The sequence below is a fragment of the Hippocampus guttulatus genome, chromosome 13, assembly GCF_054856545.1.
Source record: "Hippocampus guttulatus isolate MCC_2025c chromosome 13, RoL_Hgut_1.0, whole genome shotgun sequence".
Classification (NCBI taxonomy): Eukaryota; Metazoa; Chordata; class Actinopteri; order Syngnathiformes; family Syngnathidae; genus Hippocampus; species Hippocampus guttulatus.
The window spans coordinates 2,946,126-2,965,753 of NC_141273.1; the positions used below are offsets into that span (position 1 = coordinate 2,946,126).

At 41.4% G+C, this 19,628-nt stretch overlaps 2 protein-coding genes across 3 annotated transcripts in view; one reads left to right on the forward strand and one right to left on the reverse strand.

Moving 5' to 3' along the window:
- Positions 1-14,853, forward strand: part of rbks (ribokinase) — a 36,699-nt gene extending 21,846 nt beyond the window's left edge. For both annotated transcript variants that reach the window (XM_086127000.1, XM_086127001.1), the window contains exons 8-9: positions 4,225-4,413; positions 13,802-14,853. In XM_086127000.1, coding sequence (XP_085983126.1) covers positions 4,225-4,413; positions 13,802-13,975 — 363 coding nt within the window. In that variant the 3' untranslated portion in view covers positions 13,976-14,853. The remainder of the gene's footprint in view (positions 1-4,224; positions 4,414-13,801) is intronic.
- On the reverse strand, positions 14,125-17,254 carry mrpl33 (mitochondrial ribosomal protein L33). Its single transcript, XM_086127002.1, has 4 exons — positions 17,135-17,254; positions 16,789-16,807; positions 16,602-16,708; positions 14,125-14,524 (listed from the first exon to the last, which is right to left on the reverse strand). The coding sequence occupies exons 1-4, from the start codon at positions 17,154-17,156 to the stop codon at positions 14,475-14,477; spliced, it is 198 nt and encodes a 65-aa protein (XP_085983128.1). The 5' UTR covers positions 17,157-17,254; the 3' UTR covers positions 14,125-14,474.
- Between the last annotated feature and the right edge of the window lie 2,374 nt (positions 17,255-19,628).

The window sequence follows — 19,628 nt, forward strand, 5'->3', positions numbered from 1 at the left end:
CAGAAATGATAATACACAGCCACACACAGGACAGTCCAAAAACAGGAAATTAATGAGTAAGTTATCATATGCCTCAGCCAAGAGGAGGCAGCGCCTCTAAGGTTAAAAACCTATCAATATTTATCATATCAGCAATGTTAGTTTTTCGGGAGTTTTGACTTTGACCACCCAATAAATGTTGAAATTACGTTAGAGCTTGTTTTTTTTTGTTGGTTTTTTTTTAGCAAATTGAACTTCACTAAATGACCGTGCAACTCATTCAGAAACATCAATGTGCTTCCAGAGAATGTTTTTCACTTAAACAGTTTTTTCTTGTAGTACGTCATTCTGTAAACAAAACTTACAATGGCAATCAAGTGCCAAGACATATCACATTAATCCACACTGAATTTTTTTTTTTTTTAAAGTAAGCTCTTAAGATTTCGTCACTCGAAACTATTTAAAGAAAGAAAATAAGATGAAATTATACCGAAAGTATTCGTGTTGTTTGGAAGTTTCTGGTGGCGTGCGTTTGTATTTGAGATGTGAGATGTGATATGTGTACATGGAAATTAACATGACATTTTATTCATCTTTAATTTTGTTGTTAATAGCTCTTCAGGGTTGGTGCAGTTTTAAACGTCCTCAAGCAATTTCAGTCTTTGTGATAGAATCCCAGTTATTGTTATTTATTCTTGCATGAATTTTTTCCGCAAAGAATTAAGAGATCTAGTTAAGTCGTACCCTCATAGAGCCACCCTGGACACCTTTCAAGTCTCGACCACTGCGCGCCACTCTTTGAATAATAAGCACATTTTTAATGACTACTTCTTTGGCAATGTGAATGAAAACTGAGCATTTTATGTTGAATGTTTTTTGTTTGTTTTTTTGATCCGGCCCCTTTTGCTGCTGTGAATCGGGAATTTCTCCATTGCGATACTAATAAAGGTTTTCTTCTTCTTATTATTTTATTGGATCTCAGTAGACTGATTCAAAGTGAGTTTACGTAAACAGCAATTTGAACTGAATGCAAAATAAACATTTACGTGAGTATCGTTCCAGATATTTAAAAAATTAACAAATTTAAAGTCCCCATTATAGCCAAAATGATCAAAACAATTCAACAGACGCTCAGCACGTCTTGGCCATGAATGTACAACTTATTGTCATAAAAGCATCCACCCCTGTAATGTGTACTGCACAATCGCCTTTAATTGTGCCTCTATTGTGACAATAGTGCGCGTGTGCGTGTGTGTGTGTGTGTGTGTGTGTGTGTGTGTGTGTGTGTGTGTGTGTGTGTGTGTGAGAGAGAGAGCATTTACTCACGTATGACGATAGGCAGAAACTTAAACATAGTCTTATTCTTGTACACAGAGGGATTCGGGGAGATGGGGGGGGGGGGGGGGATTAATGCCCCGGCGTAAAGCCGATGACTAACAAAACGCCTTTTGTACGTGTCAGTGTGTCAGTGTGTGTGTGTGTGTGTGCGTGTGTGAGAGAGCCCCTGACAAAACTGCATAGCTGCGGGCTCTTCAACATTGATATGCCGTAGTTTATTTTTGAACTTGTACAAGGTCACGGTTCACTTTGACACTGCGCAGAAAAACATAAGCATCAGATGGGTAGACCGCCATTTGACACGAGTGTCAGTCTTGCTTGAACCCCTGCCCGCGAGGTTATCTGGCACGCACGCCGCCCAGGTGTGTGTGCATGTGTCTGTTTGCCTGTGTGGTCTCACTGTAACCAGATGGAGGTGGGGGTGGGGGGCATTGGAGGGATTAAGCAAGACAATGTACAGGCGCTCCCTTTCATCAACAGCTCGCATACGATGTTAAAACGCTTTCTGAGAGGGCCGATGACATCCTTCACGTGCATCTGAGGATCTTACCTGCCAAAAGGAAGGCCTGGTTTTAACTTCGGCCCAACGGACAGAACAAAGAGAAGGCAGAACGGCGCATACTCCCAACTACAGAAAAAAAATAGTGACACAAAGTCACCCCACTTGTCAAGTGGGGACAAATGAGCCCCTTCTATTGAATTACTGTAGCTGCCTAAAATGTTTTATCAAAAAAGAACAAAACAATAGACCATGAGCTGCACCAGCAGTACATTGAATGACTGTTGAGGAAAACATTGGAAGCAACATTTTTTTACTGCCGTCTGTTTAGGAGGTTCATTCTTCTCTGTCTATTTTCCGTTTTTAAGAAACCACCTAGTGATCCACTTACAATCCCAGTAAGTGTCTTGCCTGAAGGCAGCCAGTCTGTTGAACAATTGTCAGGCCTAATCATTCACAGAGACCTACTGTGATTGAAATGTTGCCTAGGGAACCTTCAACTGCTCTAGCAATGGGTTCACTTGATGACTGTGGCTGACTGACGATGATTGCGTCCAGCATTTGTCATGTGGCTTCGGCTGAATAGGATTACGTACTCCACTATGACCATCATTTCTCGAGCTTCCTAACACTATACCTCCTCTTGTGTCCAGTTCCGTTGAAGGTTATTGATAAAAGTGGAAAAAATATGTGTGTGTGTGTGTGTGTGTGTGTGTGTGTGTGTACACCATGGCTGTTTTTCAAAGAATACATTTTCACTTATGTCTTCTTTTCTAGATTTCTTTCATTCACAAGCTGACGCCTGTCACAATGGTTGCTCACGCACTTTTTTTTTTGAGTCATTGTACTCCGCGAGTCAGCGTGATTTTCCCTCCGCAGTCTCGGCTACAACCCACGTAGGCTATTTGTTACACGGCATAAAGTGCCCAAATGAATTGCTGTTTGACAGCTTAACACCGAGACTGTCTGTGTCTGCGCATAGAAAATCTTCACCTTCTTTTACTTTATTAGAAATTTAACAATATTTATTGAAGAGACTGTGTGTAGAAATGTGTTCATTTGTTTAAAAAAAAAAAAAAAGACACCATTAATTTCAATTTTAAAAAATGTAATACATCGCATTAAGTTTTGTGTTTTAATGTAATTGTAGGTGTAAGTAATCGTTTCTGCTCTGGATACCCAAAGGAGGCACATTTAGCGAATGAACATTTGTGGATTAATGACTGCGGCATGTGTAACAAATGCAATGCACTTCGTCACTTGAGGGAATACTGGAAGTTGTTTATGATGTCATTTTGCTCGGACCTCGACTGAAGAACTTGGTGGTAGGCTCGCATGTGTGTGGTCTCTCTGAGGCACCGAAGCACGCACGCTTGAAAATGCACGCATCGAAATGAAGTACAGTCAAACCTCGGTTTTCGAACGTCTCGGTTCTCGACCAATTCGGTTTTCGACTAAAAATTTCGAGTTTTTTATACCTCGGATGTTGAACAAATTTCGGTTCTCCAACAAACTGAGCACTCCTCTCGCCTTCCCTACACGAGGAAATGACGCTTCCTCGGGGTAGACGAGGAAGCAATAATTCCTCGTGTCACTTTCCATTGTGAGCAGACGTGTTCAATAAACTTTTTTTTTTTTTTAAGAGCGTGGTTTCGGTTTTTGAACAATTTCGGTTTACGAACAGCCTTCTGGAACTGATTATGGACGAAAACCGAGGTTTGACTGTAGTTGCTTTCTATTAGTTCGCCGCGATATGACAAATGTATTTTACACACCGGATTTATAAGATGAGCGTTACCATCATGGATGTAGATGAATATATCCACCCATTCATTACTCAAATTATTTAAAAATAATAATTAAAAAAAATCAACTGAAAATAAAGACCTTTGTCAAAACATAACCTGTATAATTTCAGGTGACGCATCACTTTAGATAAAATATATAAAATTACATTAACTCATTCAGTACCAGCCAATTCTGGACCAAGTCTGAAAAGACGTTTAAAAACGTCTTTGGGAGTGAAGGAGTTAATTGTTATTTTTTTCAATGTCGTCTGAAGCACCTGTCACACATCTACAGACAATATCCTAAAAATATATATTAAACAAAAAATCTGCCATTTGGTCAGTTTGCGGCGTCACAGTCAAATGTCGTTACCACCAAAAAAAAGTTAACGCCACAGAGTGCTGAGAGATTGGACAAAGCTTGGACTAGAAATCTGTCTGACTGTACCCAGGGTGTAATTAGAAGCTGACTCATTCAAGAATGGCTCACATAAAAAAGATTCACTAAAGAAAACAACATTACCAATATATATTGTCTTATTTAAATCCAGTGATTAATCCCTTCAGTATTCCACACCAATTGTTTTACGCATCTTTAATCATTTTTGTTCCTCCATCCAGGCTGAGCTACTGACAGGTTCATCAGTAAATAACGTGGAGGAGGCACGTTGCGCTACCCGAGAGCTGCTGAGGCGAGGATGCGGCGCAGTTATTATCACCTTGGGAGCCCAGGGATGTGTGGTGCTGGAGGCGCCCGAGTCGACCTCCAAACATGTTCCAACTTCGCCTGTCTCTGCAGTGGACACCACAGTAAGCACGACACGTCATTCGGAACGTATACCTCTTGACCATAAAATTTCAAGAATTCACAACCGCTGCGATAACCCTTCACTGGTATGGATCGTGATATAAAACTCTGATGATGATTATTATTATTATAACCACAGGTATATAAAAAGAGGCAATGCAGCTATTAACAGTCTACAAAAATGATAAACATTGTAGTAGTAATCTCGTAGTTGTAAAATAAGCATTCATGTTGTTGTTATTATTTCATCGGGACTATGCAAAAATGACCCATTTCCACAAAATGCTGCACGACAACAGAACCATGTATGGGTTATTGATCAATGTGGATGTTTCACTTCATTTCTCAATCCAGCTCATGAACAACATTCAGATACATACTGCAATTATTCTTCCAGATATGTACCGTCATTGAATTTTTAAAATTGTGAATAATTTTTCCTCAGGATGAATGCTTCATTTTTGTCAGTCAAAAACCAAAACAAAAAAACGTAATAAGCATGTAAGTAGAATAGTTTGTTTTGTTTGATAAGCCTACTAATTAAGCCTTTCATGCACCCCCGTAACCTGATAACATCACAAGCTGTCCACTGGAGTAACCACTGTCTGAAAGGATATTTCTATGGACATTATTTATAGTTAATGCCATCTCATTAGTGGGCACTTTGAAAATTATTGTCATTCTCCAAGTGTACATTTTAATTCGCTCATAGTGTGTGTGTATGTATGTGTGTTAGTGTGTGTGTGTTAGTGTGTGTGTGTGTGTGTGTGTGTGTGTGGATATATATATATATCTATATACCGCATATATATACTGTATATACATACATACACGCACACACATACATACACACATTTAAAAGCAAAGACATCTGACTTTTCTCACACTTTACAAACTTGCGCGAATGAGTTTCCTTGATTGTAATCTTTGACAGAGGCCAGAAACGTTTGAGTTGTTCCACGCCGACGTCAGTGGCTTGTTTTCAGCATCTGCGTCTCACTTGTGATGCGTGTTACTTTGTGTTTCCAGCCTCCGATGTGTTTGGCTTCTACAACTTTGAAAAGCTCATAAGCGAGGCTATTTCATTGTTTGTGTCATCGGTTATGTTGCTGAGTCACCTCACTATTGAGATTTTTTATTGTGCTATAATTGCCACGTGTAGTGACTCATCCCCAACCACTGACACTGTATGTACTTAGAAACACCCTAAAATGTCTTTATAAGATAGATAGGAAAGATAATGGATTTGTGTGTGTGTGTGCGTGTGTGTGCGTGTGTGTGCGTGTGTGTGTGTGTGTGTGTGTATTAGTTATTCATGATCATATATTTTACCGCGATGTGAGAAAATGGAGGCGACGCTGTGCTTGAATTAAACAGCCGCATTCTTGCGGTTTTGCCGAAATCACTCCTGGCATTTAGAGAACAAAGAGCTCGCCTTCTTGGGGGCTCGTGACCCTCTTGTGCCCCCGCATTGTGAAGTAGACACACATTACTGCCATTATTATTCACTGTCCCCCCCCCCCCCCACCCCCACCACCACCATCCACTTCAGTGACTCACCTTTTGGGCCTGTATGCATCAGTCAGCAGAAAGCAGCGCAAACTTCGCTGTGGTTAGGGCGGCTGTGTATTCCCCCCCACCCCCTCCTTGAGCACACGCACACACACGCATTCACGTCGGCCCTTCTGTTCTTTGATGGGCCCATAAATTGGGGGCGTGTTTAACTCTTTTGGACAAAATAATCCCTCTTCCAGTAAAGGCCTTTTACTTTTTTACTGGAGTGGGGGGGGAAGACTCTCGTTATCTGGGTTTACAATTCTTTTGCGCTTGCTTGGGAAAGAGTGTGTTTTTGGTTATGATTAACTCTTCTGTTATTACTGCTTTGTTTTTGTTTTTTAAGCAAGCGGTGACAAGTTTTAAAGACTTGAAAAGGCACCAAACTTGTCGACGCCTGTCCTTATTTTCTGACGTTTTTAAATAACGGCAATTTTGATTGTTTTATGATTATGCTGCAGCGCTTCAATATCAGTCAAATGAGTCACTTGAGGTTCTTTGCAATTGTATTTTGTCAGCCACTACAGGCCTGAACACCCAGGGTGTTCTTATTCTGTGACGAAGAAGAGTACGCACATCGAAATAATCGGGACTAGGAGCATTTTCTTTCCTCTCTTGCAAAGTCAGGAAAAGCCCAATTGTCAGATGGCTCTAATAATTTGCCTGACCTGACCGATTGTCCTCTTGTGTGGGGTGTGCGAACAGCGATTTTTTTTTTCCCCCCTTCCTTTAATCTGCTTAGAAAATGGTCGGGGCTGAGACTCCGACAGTAAATGTTCAACTTGCTTGAATTTTATAATCACATTTCCTGATCGGTGTGGACAACCCCAAATTCAGCTGACAAGACAAGTCAAGCTAACCCTGATGCCTCCACGTGTGCAAATTTAAAAATAAAAACCTACTAAAGCTAATACACAGGCGTCAATTTATGATTTGGTAAGCTTTTATTTTGCAGTTTATCCTTCGTTTTGGAGGCGTGTTACGTTTTCAGTGTGTTTGCACGCACCAAATAAATTGTCACCAGAGGCAGAAAAAATATCCTCTTTCATCCATCCATCCACCCATCCATTTTCTAATCCTCCTATCCTCACGAGGGGTACAAGCGTGCCGGACGGAGCCTATCCCAGCTATCTTCGGGCAGTAGGCGGGGTACACCCTGAACCGGTTGCCAGCCAGTTACAGGGCACACATAAACCAATAACCATTCGCGAAGAAAAGCCACGCAGGCAAACTCCACACAGGAAAGCTGGAGCTGGAATCCAACCCCGCACCTCTGCATTGTGAGGCAGACATGCTAACCCAGGGGTGTCAAACTCATTCTTGTCGCGGGCCACTTTGAAGTTCCTTTCGTCTTCACTCGAAGGGCCGTTAAGACAGTGAAACCGAATAAAATAATCATCACATCGTATTATTACTCGTACACAAAAAAATGATATCTCACTAGTTTTGAAATCAGTCAAGTATTTGTACAATTATTCATCAAATGAGTATAAAAAGGGTAACAAAATTATTGCAAAATGTCACCGGCATTTATTACGTATGATAATTTGAGATTTTGGTACAGATTCCAGCCAGGCTCATTGAAGTTGACACAGATGATTTGCTTTCGCGGGCCGCATAAAATGACTTGGCGGGCCGGATCTGACCCCCAGGCCTTGACTTTGACGCATGTGCTAACCAGTTCCCCACCTTACTGCCCTATTCTCTTTTTTTGGGGGAGGAGGGGTACCCAAATTATAGACAGACTCATAGAAGTATCACAAAGTGCAAGAGAGAAATAGAACAAGAGAGGGTACTGTGGGTTCATTTGATTTCTCGGTACGCGAGAGGCTAAAATTGAAAAGGGGCGCATCGAACGGATTATTGTAAAAGGGCCGTTACTCTGTACCATTGCGGACCGGCCCACTGAAAGCACTGCCCTTAACTAAATGGAATCTCGGTCCAGAATAATATCATCTGCAATGCGGTACTCCTGTGAATAACTGCACACGCCATGAGTACTTACAGTTACAGACTGAGTCGGGGTCATGAATCGGGATTTTAAAAAAGAAAAAAAAGCAAAGCAAACACTCAAGCCTCCCTTTGTCACAAATTGAACACAGGCGTCCATCTTCTGAGCTCAGAGTCTGGGCTGTTTTGTGTCGGGAGTTATCTGAAGCTGTAACTCACGCAACTTACATACATGACATTCTCGGGACTTGGGTGGCCTCGGTTTTCTTCTGTTCCGCTCCAGGAGGTCCAACCCCAAAGACTAAATAAAGGTAGACAGCCTCCTCTAATCCAGACATTACAGCTGCTACACGGTGGGTCTCGGCAATCAAATTAGTCATCGTTTTTTTTTTTTTTTTTTTTCTCTCATGACTGGAGAGACCATGGAGCAATTGAATGATTCCTTCCTGGAACTCAATGATAGAGGGAAAATAACGCCTGAGCCTTGCATTCCTGTGCCGAGCACAGTCTGGGTTAGGATGATACAACGAGAAAAACTGCCACATCACCTCGTTTTAATGGATTACACGTGTACAGAGCAGCTGCTGTACAGCAAGCCAGATGTTTGTCCCGTCCACTGCCAGTGTGCGTCTTGCGCAGCCCCGCGGATACGTGCGAAACACGAAGACGTACAAGATTAAGCTTGCAGAGATGGATCAAAGATACAAGTGGGGAAATCGGTCCAATTAAGCGTCTGTTTGATCCGTGAAGCTTCCTCCCTTGTTACTTCCGAGGAGTCGTCCCCAGCTGTTTGCGGACAGAGAAGCCACTGTGAGTCAGCGTTGCCCCTGAGTTGGTCTTGGCTCTCCCCAGGGTGCTTCTCCTTCACAAAGGCTGTAGGCTTCAGGAGTCTGCACCATCTGTCATTGCAAGACGGCAGTCGAGATCACAGGAGGTTGAGAAAGAGAGCCGCTGCTTCATGAAACACCGGGAAACAAAATTTCCAATTCAGCACTACAGTTCCCAGACAAGTTATTGCAATTAGAAATCACTTTCGAAGATCACGGCGCTAGCTAATACATCCCTACGCATCAATACAATACATTCATTCATTCATTCATTTTCCGAACCACTTAATCCTCACTAGGGTCGCGGGGGGTGCTGGAGCCTATCCCAGCTGTCTTCGGGCAGTAGGCGAGGGACACCCTGAACCGGTTGCCAGCCAATCGCAGGGCACACAGAGACGAACAACCATGCGCGCTCACACTCACACCTAGGGACAATTTAGCGTGTTCAATCAGCCTGCCATGCATGTTTTTGGAACGTGGGAGGAAACCGGAGTACCCGGAGAAAACCCACGCAGGCCCGGGGAGAACATGCAAACTCCACACAGGGAGGCCGGAGCTGGAATCGAACCCGGTACCTCTGCACTGTGAAGTCGACGTGCTAACCACTGGACTACCGGGCCGCCACTGGTACAATGCAACTAAAATTGCTGTCGACTGAAATTGATGTCACAGCTGCTCGAGGCTCGGGTAACGACCAATCACGGCTCAGCTTGCGAACAGGTGAGCCATGATTGGTACCTGCGCCCTGAGCAACTGTGATGTCATTTTCAATCAACAGAGGAGCTGTTAACTGTTCCGGAATGTCTGTATTTTGTTTCGGAAATCTTGTGTACGCGACCCCGTTACTGCCGGAACGTGGTGTTCCAGATATTAAAAAAGTAATAATACAAAATGGGTCACACAAACAAAAATACTTGTTAGATAATTGCAATCTTGTTTGACAAGACAACACAGCACTTCTGGTGAAAGTGAAGTCCTTTTATTTAGGGAGAAAAAAATGCATGCGCTTCTGTGGAAATGTGTGTGCATTGTTGGAATGTCACTGTAAAGTAAATGCTTGATATTTGTTTATTCTTTGCTGCATGAATATTAATTTGTTCAATAGAATGCATTGCTTTTAGTGAGGTTAGTTCACAGACATAGACAAAACCTTTTGGGGGGGGTGTTGTCCCAAGTTTTAAATGCAAGTGTTGTTTTTTTGCTACGCAATTAGGATGTGTCAAATCAAACAAAACATGAGATGATTGCTGGCTTCCCAGAAAATTATCAGAGCAATTGATTTTGTTTCTGGAGCTCAATAATGTGTTTACCTCTTCCACTGACACCTCAAACTTTGTTTGATGCCTGTTGCTAACAGCAAACTCACAATATCTTCGAGTAACTAAACGTGCAGTATAGCTATTTGGGATTTTCATAATTATGCAGCCATTGCCACAAGACTGTTTTTATGTACATGAGCTCATCTTCGATCGATTTTTAACGCCATTTTTTATTAATACGGTTTGGAGAATCTTGTGGTGTTTATCGACTGCTCTTGGGCTTTCTCAAAATAGTATGTGTGTTGGTACTGTTTTAAAACTTGCAGTTTAATATATTCGTATGTAATATTCCACCAATGCAATATTAACCCTTTCATGCACCCTGTAACCTGATAACACGATAAGCTGTCAACTGTCGTAACGGCTGTCCCTGAAAGGGTTAATCAGAATTCCGTCTTTAGACTTGTGGGGCCGCGCAGAACATACAAACCGAATAAATGTTTAATCATCACATCGTATTATTACTTGTATACAAAAAAATGATGGCTCACTAGTTTTGAAATCAGTCAAGAATTTGTACAATTATTGCTCAAGTGAGGACAAACGGCGTAACAAAATTATTGCAAAATGTCACCGTTATTTATTACGAATGATCATTTTGGTACAGATTTAAGCAAGGATCATGGAAGTTGATACAGTTGGTTTGCTTTCCCGGGCCACATAACATGAATTGGTGGGCCGGATTTGACCCCCAGGCCTTGACTTTGACACATCACATGCGCCCCATAGTACCGGTACTTGCTCAAAATACTGTGAGCAGGCAAACAATGGAGTTTTCTCATATAGAAATGAAAATCACTTTTGGGGGGTGGGGGGGGGGCAAGAATAGTACAAGTCTGACAGCATGTTTTGTCACAGTTACACTTTTCAGTCAGGATGTGTGGGCGGTGCTGTTGTTTTGGTCGTTAGTTTGTTCTCTTTTTTTTTTATTCGAGGCACGGCCCACATTTTTGTGACATTCTGCAAAAGCCAACACATCGAACATGTCCTGGGAGCTGCAGTCAGGGAAACGTTCACCAGTTTGGTTTCCTTGATTCTGTATGTAGTATTTAATTGACCAAAGGCAAGTCATTGGAATGTGGGGGTGGGCATATGAACTTGAATTCACACAATGCAAATCATTTGGACTTGATACAATACAATACAATACAATACATGCTGATTTATATAGCGCTTTCACGATAGTGTATTTCCACTTGACAAATCCACCGAATGGTGCCGAAATCTCTCTTTGGTGAGCTTCTCGCAATCACGTCTGCCATTATAATTTCAAACTCAAGGCTGAGCGCTAGCAGAGAGCACGCAGAAGAAAGTCACAAAGGTCAAGCAGCGTTGGACAGAGGTGACCCGCACAAGCATCACTGCTCATCCGCGGTGAGCGCTTGTGTCATTTGATTGACAGGCCTCCAGATCTAACCTTCACCACAGTGTGTCGAGGGCAGTGGCAGCGAGGCTGAAGGGGGCAACGCTTGTCAGCCTTGTTGAGCTTCATACTGTAAATCCACTCGCACGGTCGTCTCGGAGAAGGAGATGTTAGCGAGGCGGACAAAGGTTGGGTGGGAGCTTGGACGTCGGCTGATTTCAAGTTCAGATTGGAAAATTGGGACAGAGACTCGAGTGCATATTGAGACGTGGATGTCTTGTGTAACATTGCTGAGATGAAGGCCGGGAGGTATTGTCCTGATGGACCCTTTGTTTTGTCAGCGGGATTACACAAATACGCCATTGCAGATTTGTCTGAGTGAAAGGGATGTTGTGTTCCCTCTTTGAAAGGGGAAGTCAAGTCAAAAGATTTCTTGACAAATAATATGCACCCCCACTGGTCTAAAGAAGGCATTCTGGTCGAAATTGTGTTTGTCGAATAAAGCAGCAAAAATGAAAATGACGTCACGGGGCTTCATGGCTCAGGGAACGACGAATCATAGCCCGCCTGTTTTCTTGCTTCTGTTGACATTTTCAGTCGACAACAAGTGAGAAAATGGCTGCCCCCTGAGATGGATAAAAGCAGCTGCATTTTGCTGCTTCATTCACATTCAACACACGCAATGTTAATCAGAATGTTAAGTGTGGGTGCATAGAACATTTTATTGTCGAGAACATTTTTCATTTGATTTTCCCTTTAAGAATTTCATTTTAAATGTAATAATTGTCTGACCATCCCTAATCACTTTTTTTTTTTTTTTTTTTTTTTGCAGAAAACGGTCTTGAGTTGTAAGTGGAACTGCAAGCATTCAGCTAAATGTTTCACAATTTAAAAGAAACTCACGATATTCCAAGAATGATTGTTTCTGAATGGACTTAATTCCGAGAGTCCCATTAGTAATTTTCAATTTTATTTATTTTTTTAATTCATGAAATGCATTCCTTACCGTTTAGTCCAGTCTTCAATTATAGGAATAGCTTTTGAAAGGGCTTTTGCAGCACCTGTTGTATTTTCACAAAAATAACTGTGGTTGATTTCTTGGTAGATCACCGCAGGGACAGCCAGAACAGAGAAAGTAAATGACTACTAGTATTTATTTCTCTTATGTCATCAAGTTTAGTACTTGGCTTAGTCAACATACTGTACTGACGGTTGTGCGCGTCAAACGTCATGAGTCGCGTCACTCTTGCAGTCAATAAGTGTGAACAAAGAACGGGGCCTCAATCCAAACCAGTGAAACGACATCAGCCTTAAATGCTGTGCTATGTCACGGCCCAGCCTAGCTACCAGTCGGGAGACATAAACACAACACGGAACTCCAACGGTCCTGTGAAATGTTTGCGCTCTGATCTCACTCTTTCCAGCATCTCAACAATCCAGGAGTCACACCCATTGTGCTGACCAGTGAGTGGACCCATTTCTTTTGGAAACCTTGTAAATTGATCTATCTTGCCTTCGAATGTCTCGCAACCCGAGCGCTTCCAGAACCTGACAGACCGTGGGGTATGTCCCCAACCCCTCTGACATTTCGGACTCGCGTTGTGTTTTTAGTCGTTTGCCTCGTGTCTCTGAATCATCTGCACAAAACTGACAATATCTTCATTAGGCGAGGCCCTGGAAGGGTTACGCTGAGTTTGAAAGGGGTGACAGTATTTCCCCAGACCGGCGTGTGCAATATCTTTTGAGAGCCAAAGTGATGAGTAATAGAGTGAGTGGGCTTGTGAGAACCGGTGAGGGTGGCGCAGGGGGTCTGCATTTGCGGTTTTACACGAGCAGGTCACAACATGCCATTGTGCCTTTTTCCCATCAGAACTCTCCCTCGCTGACACACATGCACATCACACACACACCTCTTTCAGAGTGCAGACAGCACATTCCATCTATATCAATAGATAATTGGCCCTCTCTGCCCTTACATGTTGTCCTAAATCAGAACTTTTGTCTATTGGCTTCCGGTCACAGCCAGAACAGGTTAAAAATGTTCAATGTTTATGAACGCAGATTCAAATCGTCCATTTCCTTGCACACAAATTCCCATTTAATGGTAAGACATGGTGGTTCAAGGGTCATGTCACAGCACCCCCTACTGGTGACATTTTTAAAAAGGAAAAAAAAACTACCTGTTCTCTTCAGCCATTTCCCCAAATGACAATACATTATTTAAACCAAGCACACCTAAGTCCAACACCATCTTTATGAACATTAATGTTGCACGTATGTACCAGCCGCGTGTCTGGTGTTGTAACTGTGCATCACTTGCGAGACGGCTGACATGAAATGACGCATGCATCGTTCCCGATTGTCTTCTTCTTGCCAGGGTGCTGGAGACAGCTTCATTGGAGCGCTGGCATATTACGTGGCTCATTATCCCGCAATGCGATTGGAGGAGGTGGCCCAGAGAGCAGGTCAAGTGGCAGCAGTGAGCGTGCAGTCCATGGGCACGCAGTCTTCGTACCCACACAAACGGGACTTGGGGGCTGAGCTCTTCTGAGAGCAGCTAAATCTATTCCCATGGGTCTCACTGGACACATGAACTTGCTTTTTTTTTTTTTTTTTTCGAAATTGATGTGATGCTTTTGAGCAATCCGAACCACCAATCAAAGACTATGTTGACTTAATTAAATGTACCATGAAGCAAGCTGAAATGACGCACACAAAGCATTTATTCATTGAAAAGGATGTGGAGTAGCACTTGGTCATTTTGTGACAGACACAACTGACAAGGAAAATAATTGTCATTATAGATGAATTATTCAAGTTGTGGTTGATGTCATAAAAATGACAAAACATGAAGGACTTGGTCATAAGAGGCATATTATACCAAAGTAGAATCATAGCTGGGAGCTTCTGTCGTCCTAGGCTTGGTGCAAGTGGGGACCAGACATTGACCTCAACAGTATCTGCAGCTTGATGTTTTCTTTTGGAATCCAGGAGGCAAATGTTCTCTTTTAAACGCTGCAGGTTTATTGTCCATGTGGTGAGGTGCGTTTTTAAACGGATCTGATCTTCCTCTTCTCAAAGAAGAGGACATGCTTGTTCACTGCAACAAGAGAGAACAAAATAATTGGAGAAAATAAGCATCACCTTTGACTTTACTATCGATAGCAAAAAATCTGTTTTATTTTTTTTTTTAGTGCACAAGGGTACTTCTATTTTGTTTTGTTTTTTTCTTTTGGACCTGGCCTTTTAAAAAGACCACTGAGACGCCGCATAGGAGTTCAGAGAAAATGAATCGATGATCAAGCAATGTTGAAAGAAGCAGCGTGGAGAGTAGCTGTGCTGCTGTTGTAAACCCCCCATCCCCGCGGGAAAAAAAAAAAAAAATACTTTAGTGGCCAACACAGTGTTCAATAAACGTGGTAATTCTAATCCATAGGTTTCCAGACTTTATTTTTGTTGTGGCTCAACCTGTATTCTCACTGCTGTGGAACTTTGTGATGCTTTTGCTTGTGTTTATTTCCTACACCAAGGTTAGCAGTTTTTGTGTAATATGTCAATATTATAAACCAGCACTGATTGTGTGTGTGTGTGTGGGGGGGGGGGGGGGGGGGGGGTTAGTGTGTGCATGCAGAACGCGACAGGATCGGCTGCAACCCCCCCCCCCCCCCCGGATAACATGGCACGCTTTCATTGCTGCTCCAAAGCAAAGAGAATCACCAGAGACCACTTCGACCCGTGCTACCGCCGGTTTCGCCGGCTGCCATCTGGAAAGGATTGGAGGCAGAAGGAGCTCAACAAACAGAAAAATATGATGCGGTAAAGGAAAAAGTCGGCTTTGGGTGTCTCACATTGGCAACTCCAGACTGCTTCGTACAACGCGGTTAATAATGTACACCGAGGGTCCCCATTGGATCATGGTCCGGCACCAGGCCACACCAAATGAATTTTGAATGATTTAATTTTCATGAAGCAGACTTATTTTGCTATAGTGTTTGCATATTTGAATTTTATTTCCATCACTAGTAAATACAATATATATTTTTTAAAACTCCCATATTGATTTCAGTTTGCAGGGAGCAACAATGCTTTTTTTCCCCCCACAATTAATTTCATAACACTGGTCTACAGCACATTTTAATAAGAGATGGCTTGGTATCCCTCAACATATTTTTGATGGTCATTTCAAAATAGGCTTTCCTTTTTTCGAGCACATCAGGTTTTTGAGATTTTAAAAAAAAATTACCTATAAAAGCTTGTGCAATACAGCTTTTACCATGCATTGCCATGTATAGCTATGGCGCTTCAGAAGAATCTACCTGGTGCTGAAGCTAACTTTCATTAAAAAAATATTAATGAATATACAGTATTACCTAGTAATATATTATAGTTGTTATATTATTATATAAAGGAGGAGAACATCCCATCACAAATGCTGGCGTGTGAACTTTGCATACCCAACAGTCAGGATGGTTATTTTCCTCTTTGGCCAGGAGGACACAAAAACCACAATTTCCCAAAACAATTTGAAATGTGGACTCGTCAGACCACAAAACACTTTTCCACTTTGCATCAGTCCATTTTAGATGAGCTCAGGCCGACAGAACCTGGAGGCATTTCGGGGTGTTGTTGATAAATGGCTTTTGCTTTGTATAGGAGAGGTTTAATTTGCAATTACAGATGTAGTGGCGAACTATATTTACTGACATTGGTTTTCTGAAGTGTTCCTGAGCACAATGTGGTGATATCCTTTACAAATTTATGTCGCTTTTTTAACGGAGTCCTGCCTGAGGGACCGAAGGTCAATGACATTTTCAGTATAGCCACAAATCTGGGCTTGTTTAATTTGAAAAAAAGCTGATATGTTTGCTAATTAGTCTGGTGGATGAATGACAACAGGTGGATACACAGGTTAATTGTATCTTTTGCTCTTCAAAGAGGGTTTACTTTTTCTGCCTGTCACTATACGCCATGGGCATCGAAAGACAAATAAATTTACGATATTACAACTAAATAAAAAATGATAATCAAATACAAACAATAGCAATGATTAAAAAATAATTTTGTGAACACACTTCCTACATCCTTTCACTTTTAACCTACCTTTACAATCAGTAATTGATTTTCCTCAGAGCCAACCTACACTGAACCCAAAAAGTTCTTATGCATAGAAATCTTACCAAACGGATCATTTTTTCGCAGCACTAGTTTGTCTCTGAGACGGTTTCTCTTAGTGTTGAAGCAGTAGCCCGTCCCCGCAGCGCTCATCATCTGCACAAGGATGGTCCTGGTAGAGGATACACAACATTCCCATTACTGCCTTGCTCCGAGAACTAAGAATCATGGGGTCGATCATTTGTCACTTACTTTGATTTCGCCTTTGCCACTGAAAAATGGAAAAAAGCCGTCAAATCAAAGTTGATTTAAGTAACACGCCAATTTCAAGTGAGCTAAGATGTTTATAATGCTGCTGGCTTCTTTCTCGGGGACAATTCTATATTGTGACGTAACACAGTCAACATGCAACGATGCATAAAAACAGACTAGGTCACAAACACAGCACATACGTACTTAAGTGTAAATAAAGTAAACATTTAAAAAGACGAACCACTTGACAACTATGCTAGCATGGTAACGATAGTTCGTAAAAGGCTAATGTAGTGCACAAGCTCGACACATCCTTGATTGCAAAAAATACGGATCGGATACTCACAGTTCACGGAGGTAAGAAACATTTTTTCCACCAGAAGTAAAATCGAGAAATAGCAATGAAATTTGTAGTATTAAACCATGAGTCAATCGGGAAGGTTACATCGAAATATCTACTTCCGGGTCAGCACAAATTGTAATTCCGCTGAGCGATTATTTTTAGTTTTATGTTTCAACCAACAACATTCAAATAATCAAAACGACAGGATTGAGATGGGGACAAAATAAAATTTTGATGTAAATAAAATGTATTTGAGTTGAATTTTCTTTTATTAAAGAAAAACAAATATCACACTATGTGATGATGAATGACACTGATTTTCAAATTTGTTCCATCGTGTTCCCTCGCAAGTTTGCGTTTTCACCGAAGGAATTGTATTCCCTCGCAAAGATTACGATATCGCTACGGTTTTTGTTTGTGCTTTGGTTTTTTTGTTTTTTTGCAAGGGAATGCTTTTTTTTTTTTTAATGCGCGTTTATGTACTTCCGAGTCAGTTTGGCTGCTGTAGCCTCGAGTTCAAGGCTGTTGAGAGTGCTGTAGTCAGAGTCGGCAAAAATCAGACGGCAACGCAGTTTTTTCCCTTCCATTTTACCTTAGGGGGCTCTATAGAGTCCTAAAAAAATCTCCAGTCACATTCATATTTTCTTTTAACTTCACTACCTCATACCACGATAGTTGGTATGTGTTAAAAAGCAAGAGCAATATATTGTATGTCACTAAAGAGATATAGACAGCTATAATAAATTCACTTCAATATCACTGTCTTTACAGAGTGGACTAATGTGCTGGTCAAACCCAAATTTTGTAGTTTAATCAAAAATTCAAGTGGAATGGTTCACTCGCTGTTCAGAGGAAAACACAAGGGAACACAAACACGCACGCGCGACTAACACAAAAAAGCACGTTCAGAAAAGAACATCGTCAGCATTAATTGTTGTTTTGCTTGTGAGCATTCCCCTGAGCCTGTTTATTAAAAACTGTTATTCTTTTGCGCATCGATGAAAAACGACCATACTTGTCCTTCCATCCATAACATTGTGCAAAACATTTGTCAGATGAGAAGTCTAATTTCTAGTCAAAACAGAGCGAGCAAGCTTGCATTTGTCTTCCTGAAGGATTTCTTTTTTCATCATGTAAAAGATGAATTGAATTAAAAGCCCAAACGTAATCAAAAGTCATTACTGGATGCCATATCTGCAGCTGAGCATCAGGCTAAGGATCCCTGACTGGGACACGATTGAGTTCAGCTGAAGTGAAGGTTCCAATGTTATTTTCCTTTTTAAAATCAAATCTCTACTTGAAGAGACCAGCAGTCTTCCTCCAGCCCAAAGCTTTGCTCATTTCCCAGTTTATATTTTCACTGTTGCAGTCATTTTGATTCAGTTCTTTTCTATACCATCCTTGATAAAGTCTCGTATGAATTGGAGCCAGCTGACTTTTGGGCGATCGGCAGGGCGCACCCAATCACAGGGCAGAGACGATATAGACAACCATTCACACTCACATCTAAGGACAGTTCTCAACCTCCCATATATGTTTTTGGAAAGTGAAACGCAATCAGAAAAACTCCACTCAAGCATGGGGAGAACATGCAAACGCTACACGACAAGACGAGAGCCTAGATTGGAACCCTCAAAATTTATATCAGCTGAACCAGTCAGCAAGCATGCTTCCATGAAAGGAATACTGTATGTTTTATCGAAATAAATGAGATTCAATGGATCATTATTGCTTTATTATTACCGGTCTTGGGGAAAAAAAAAATGTCAGAGCAAAATAGACGGCGTTTGAAATGACAAACTGCTATCCAGCAGGCCGATTGTATAATATTCAGAACATTCTTTGCTCATAATTGCAATCTCCCGTTTCGTAACACAGTGACCTTATCCTGCTACATTAAATATTTAATATGTATTGTTAAATTATGGTTTGTTTGTTTTTTTTACAATTTTATTGATGCCCAGTCCTGGAGATACTGTACTATAAAAGAAAAACAAATTGATCTCGACAATCTCAAGAAGGTTCTGATAGATGGAAATCAAATGAAACATTTTATTCTTTTTTTTTTCTTTTTTTGCTTTGATATAAACAACAACAGGGGGAGATCAGAATGTCTTGAGGTTACGAACAGCGTGCAATGAACTAGTTTGCATGGTAGCATCAGAGTAAGTTGTCACAGGGAACAGCAGACCTTTTCATGTTTGTAAACTATCATGTCAGGGTACTTAGTGCTTGCATAACAAGATTGCAACCTGACCTGAACTTAAATGACAAACTAGTTAAATCAACTGTCCACTGCACACTGACCCCAATATAAATACGACTCAGATTCACCTATTTGTAGATTTTGTGTGAATGTTTTTAAAAATATTTCTCAACAGATTATTTTTAACTTTTAATGCCAACCCTCTTTTTTATTTTGGTGGAAAAAGCCTTTTGGCAGTATATCCCTACGGATTTTCTCGACTCACAGGCCGGCGTGGTCCCTATCACCCAC

What these genes read in the sequence shown, in the direction of transcription:
- mrpl33 (XM_086127002.1), bottom strand. Translation starts at nt 17,156, where the DNA reads ATGTTTCTTACCTCCGTGAACT. An exon ending in GCGAAAAAATGATCCGTTTG is followed by an intron (nt 14,525 to 16,601) that starts GTAAGATTTCTA and finishes CTCTTGTTGCAG; the next exon opens with TGAACAAGCATGTCCTCTTC.